The sequence below is a fragment of the Oncorhynchus clarkii genome, chromosome 26 (genome assembly GCF_045791955.1).
Source record: "Oncorhynchus clarkii lewisi isolate Uvic-CL-2024 chromosome 26, UVic_Ocla_1.0, whole genome shotgun sequence".
NCBI classification, from domain to species: Eukaryota; Metazoa; Chordata; class Actinopteri; order Salmoniformes; family Salmonidae; genus Oncorhynchus; species Oncorhynchus clarkii.
Window position 1 is genome coordinate 13,234,626 of NC_092172.1, and position 4,753 is coordinate 13,239,378.

The following is a 4,753-nucleotide window of genomic DNA, read 5'->3' on the forward strand; positions in this document are numbered from 1 at the left end:
GACGGACCATCCATGATATCAAAATGATAGTTTTGGGCTCCATTCAATCTGCATCGCTGAAGCGTTCCAGATTGCGCAATAGAAATGTAAAGGTCATTTCCGAGTGAGCCGACATCTGCAGTGTTTACCGTGACTGCTGTCACCGCTAACGCAGTAACATCGCCTTTAAAATGTCAATCATTCTGTAACCCTGAATTTCCACAGAGGAGCCCTTAAAGGTCCAATGCAGCTGCTTTCCTCTCAAAATCAAATCATTTCTGGGTAACAATTGAATACCATACTGTGATTGTTTTCAATTAAAATGGTCAAACAGAAACAAAAATAGCTTCGTAGCAAATAGTAATTTCTCAGGCAAGAATTTTGCTAGGACTTTCTGGGAGTGGTCTGAGTGGGGAGGGGAAACTGTTATTGGTAGAGAGGTTTGGAACTCTCTTTCTTACTAATTTACCACCTGGCGATGTCACCAGATTTCAAGTGGTCTTTTCAAACAGCACTTACACTAAAATAACATTATCATAATTTTTACAATTTCACAGTATTATTCCAACCTCATAGTGTGGAAATATATATAAAACATGGGTGAAAAACATGTTTCTGCACTGGGCCTTTAACCATGTTTTGAGGCTATACAGTGTTTGTTTGCAATTACATTGTTCACAATCATTGAAGTAAATCAAGCTTGTATTTTAGGTTCTGATGGAGTAGGACAGGTTAACTAAGCTCGTGAGGCATTTATAAAGTTACATTCCTTAAGCATCAATGAGTATATATCATTAATTTATAAGTCAAAAAATGGATGTATCAACTAACGATTCCAGCTTTGCGACCCAGACCAACAGGCTCAGAGACAATTTTTATGTACAGGCAGTGCGGATCATTTTACTCAGCCCCAACTTCATCTGTACAAAAGAAAATGATCTCTATACAAGTGGTAATTCCCATGGCTACAGTATGTACCATACAGTACATTTCCTCCTGGGAAAACCCCCACCATCCAGACAACATTAAACGGTTTCTACGGCCACACCCACTCAGCTTTAGAGTTCCTCTTACAGTTCCTGTTGTATCTTACTGCTTCGCTATTTAAGGTCCGTAGCAAGCCAGATCATCTCATACTTCCTCACAGATAGTCAGTCAGACAAACAGACAGAGAGACAGGCACAGGCAGACCAAAAGGCAGACAGGCAGTTAAGTGGACAAGCCGACAGGCAGGCAGACAGACAGACATGGCCAGGCTGGACGTGACAGAGACCTTCCATCAAATCTCATTCCCTGGGCACATTCACACCCAGGACTCCCTGAACTATGCCTGCCACTTCAAGTTCCAGGACAGGGACACCGTCATCGCCACCTACCCCAAATCAGGTAAGGACAGGACAGCTCTGTCACACCTCTGCTCTGTGTCACAACACATTAGACATGCTGCAACACTAGCCAACTATAGTCCTTCTCCCTCTTTCACATACTTTGCAGTTGAAGAAAACGGTCAGGTTTTTAATAACTGTATATGTACAGACTACAGTAAGTTATTGTATTGTCACGGTTGGTTTTGCTTGTCATTGATTCATTGTTTTCAAGATCCACTTCTCTCAGACAGCCTAACTTTATGGAAGTAGTGGTTTAGGCAGGGATTCAATGAAGACAGATGTATTAGGTGTACAGTTCTCTCTCTTTAACTCTTCTTTCTTTCCCTCTGTGATCTCTGGTTAAAGGGACTACCTGGATGCAGGAGATTGTCACTCTTGTGAAAAACAGAGGGGACCCACAACTCTCCAAAACTGTTCCCAACTGGGCCCGAGCCCCCTGGTTGGAACAGTATTACAGTGCAAAGGTGCTAGGGGCCCCCCAAGGGCCCCGAATCATTACCACTCACCTGCCCTACAACCTGCTGGCCTCTGCCCTCCAGGGCTCCAAAGCTAAGGTAGGATGTGGTTATGTTGAAGAAACTATTCTCAATGCTGTGAGACATTTCCTTTTTTTGTAAAGCAACTCTATGGAAATAATATATATCTCCACCCCGTCTCTTAGGTCATCTATGTTGCCAGAAACCCCAAAGATGTTGTTGTGTCATATTACCACTTCCATAAAATGGCCAAATTCCTCCCAGAACCCAACTCATTTGATGAGTTTCTGGATAGTTTTCTGGAGGGATCAGGTGAGTTGACACTAATGATTTGTACCTCGAGCATTTCTGGGATTTAATCCTCTTGTTAACAGTCAGATCTAATCCAACGTTTACCCTTTTTACAGTGAGTTATGGGTCCTGGTTCGATCATGTGAAAGGCTGGACGAAACAAGCTGAAGTCTTGGCAAATGTTCTTTATGTCTCTTATGAGGATATGTGGCTGGTAGGAGAACTCTTCTCTATTACTGTCTGCTATTTATTGTGGTTGTCATGCATTGCAAACACCCCATTACATTCTCTCTTCCCCATGGCAGTTGTGTCACCCCTAACCTTATTGTAGACATGTCCAGTTAAGGGCATAAAAACACAACACTTGTATCACAGCAGTTGTATTACAGTCTCATGATTCTCTGAGATTGTGTTAACTACAGAAATAGGCTGTCCTTCAGACATGAAAATATTAGTCATAGATTATAAATAGACCTTTGTGAGATGCTATTTTAAGTGACATCATGATTTATTCTTGGAGAACAGGTGCACATAAAATACCACATGAACATTGTTTTAGGATTTTGCTTGCATTACAGGTATTCACTGTATCTGACCTAATGAGCGTTTGATCTCTTAGTATGCCACAAATGTTGTTGATAGACTAGACATAGAAGATCAATTTAGCCTCTTGTGAAAACAACCCTCTTTGTCCGTATCTATAATAAGAGCATTGACTTTTCTCAGGACCTGCGAGGCTCGATGGAGAAGATCAGCGCTTTCCTGCAGTGCCCCCTAGCGGGCGAGGAGTTAACCAGCTCCCTGAGACACTGCAGCTTTAGCAGCATGAGAGACAACGCCATGGTGAACTACACCCTGGTCCCACAGGAGATCATGGACCACAGCAAAGGCAAATTCATGAGGAAAGGTGGGGCTCCCTTGCTCAACAGTAGTACAATCCTGACTAGAGATATGTTTCAGTCAGTGCCAGAAGGATAGAACAGTACCATAGGCCTCCCCTGCACTCACAGTGCTGTGGAGAGAGATGGGCCATAATAATGAAGACCTTGTTCTGTTTGCAGGTAAAATCGGTGACTGGAGAAACACTTTCACAGAGGACCAGATTTGTCTATTCGACACCGTCTACAGCTACCAGATGCAAGACTGTCCTCTGACCTTTCTGTGGGAGTGTCCTCCTGAGTCCTGAGGGGGAGGAGGAGTAGGAGGACAGGCCTCTGGGGATCAGGGGAGGGCCCTTATCCTCCATGCCGCCGGAGATTGATGGATACGCTTCATACAAGTCCTGGTATTCTCCCACTGATGTTCTCTGTGTTTTTGTGAATGTAAATGTAATGTACATAAGCTAATATAGTAAAATAATATAATAACATTGATATGCTAATATAAACAAATATTGTGTGTGACCTATTTGTTGTTGTTGTTGGGTTTTTCCACCTCTAAAGAAATCTAAGTGTTCCAGTTACAGTTTTTCTCAATTGCTAAAACACAATTTCTGAAACCTTGCTCCATTTCCTGAAAACATTAAACACCTCTGACTCCTCTCGCAAAGTGAAACTTTCGCCTCAAAACAGTTTTACCTATGTTCAAAATCAAACACTGCTCTCAAATCATAAACAAAGTTATTAAAATGATGTACACTCTCAAGCAGTCAGTAAACAATACACCAAAAATAGAAAACACATTGTTCAAAACATACAATTCTCAGGGAGAAGTAAATCTTTAATCTAAAAAAAATTCATATTTTTCCGATGAATGAAAACGAATGAAAACATGTTCTATCATAGTAGCTCAAATTTGATCAGAAATTACTACTCTGCTTTGCTCTTTGCAATTTAGTTTTTTGTTCTTCCTCCTCCTTGTTCCCCTATTTTTACAGTACTGTACCCTGCATCTCACACACTTGTCCTTTGTCTCTGTGATGCTGTAAATCTTGTTGTTTGTTGATGTGAACCTTCAACCAGTCAAAATCTATTGAGCAGTCAGTACTGTTAATAAATGGAAAGCACAATGTTCAGGGCCATACAATGTGTCCATTGTACAGTATACAGCCTACAATGCACTGTACTACAGTATACAATACTAAAAGGGACAAAAACAAAGGAGTAAACATGTGATCAATGTGCTTCTTCTTGTCTTTGGGCTGGGTCAGGCCAGAGCACTTCGTCGACATCACAAGCAATATTGTCCCTCCTGAGGCAACGGGGGAAGAAGCCTCTTGTGTGTCGTATCCAGCCCTGACATGATTCCTCACCTATATCACCACAGGATAAATCCATGGCTTGCAGCAGGTTCACTCTGGTGTAGGGTTGTCTATCATACACTTTCCATCTCCAAGAGGAGAAAAACTCCTCAATCGGATTCAGGAAAGGCGAGTATGGAGGGAGGTACTATTTCATAAACTGCCCATTGCTGTTAAACCATTCCCTTACCTGAGCAGTTCGGTGGCAACTGACATTGTCCCACACTATCACATAGGTGGGAATAGGATTCTCATTTAGCTCTTGACCCTGCTGCTCTTGAACCTGCTGCTCAAATAAAATATCTCTTAGATTGGCAATAAATCTTAGAAGGTGCTGGGTGTTATATGGCTCGAGTGTAACATGGTGATGTAGAACACCA

The 4,753-nt window shown here is 42.0% G+C and overlaps 1 protein-coding gene across 1 annotated transcript; it reads left to right on the forward strand.

Annotated features, from left to right (window-relative positions):
- Positions 1-1,094: 1,094 nt before the first annotated feature.
- On the forward strand, positions 1,095-3,525 carry LOC139384893 (sulfotransferase 2B1-like). Its single transcript, XM_071129793.1, has 6 exons — positions 1,095-1,365; positions 1,713-1,921; positions 2,029-2,155; positions 2,251-2,348; positions 2,861-3,041; positions 3,196-3,525. The coding sequence occupies exons 1-6, from the start codon at positions 1,227-1,229 to the stop codon at positions 3,318-3,320; spliced, it is 879 nt and encodes a 292-aa protein (XP_070985894.1). The 5' UTR covers positions 1,095-1,226; the 3' UTR covers positions 3,321-3,525.
- Positions 3,526-4,753: the final 1,228 nt, after the last annotated feature.

Bases quoted from the DNA above. Each gene is read 5' to 3' on its own strand.
- LOC139384893 (XM_071129793.1), top strand. From the start codon at position 1,227: ATGGCCAGGCTGGACGTGACAGAGACCTTCCATCAAATCTCATTCCCT. The intron at 2,349-2,860 runs GTAGGAGAACTC...GACTTTTCTCAG, and splicing joins CTTATGAGGATATGTGGCTG to GACCTGCGAGGCTCGATGGA. The intron at 3,042-3,195 runs GTGGGGCTCCCT...TTCTGTTTGCAG, and splicing joins AGGCAAATTCATGAGGAAAG to GTAAAATCGGTGACTGGAGA.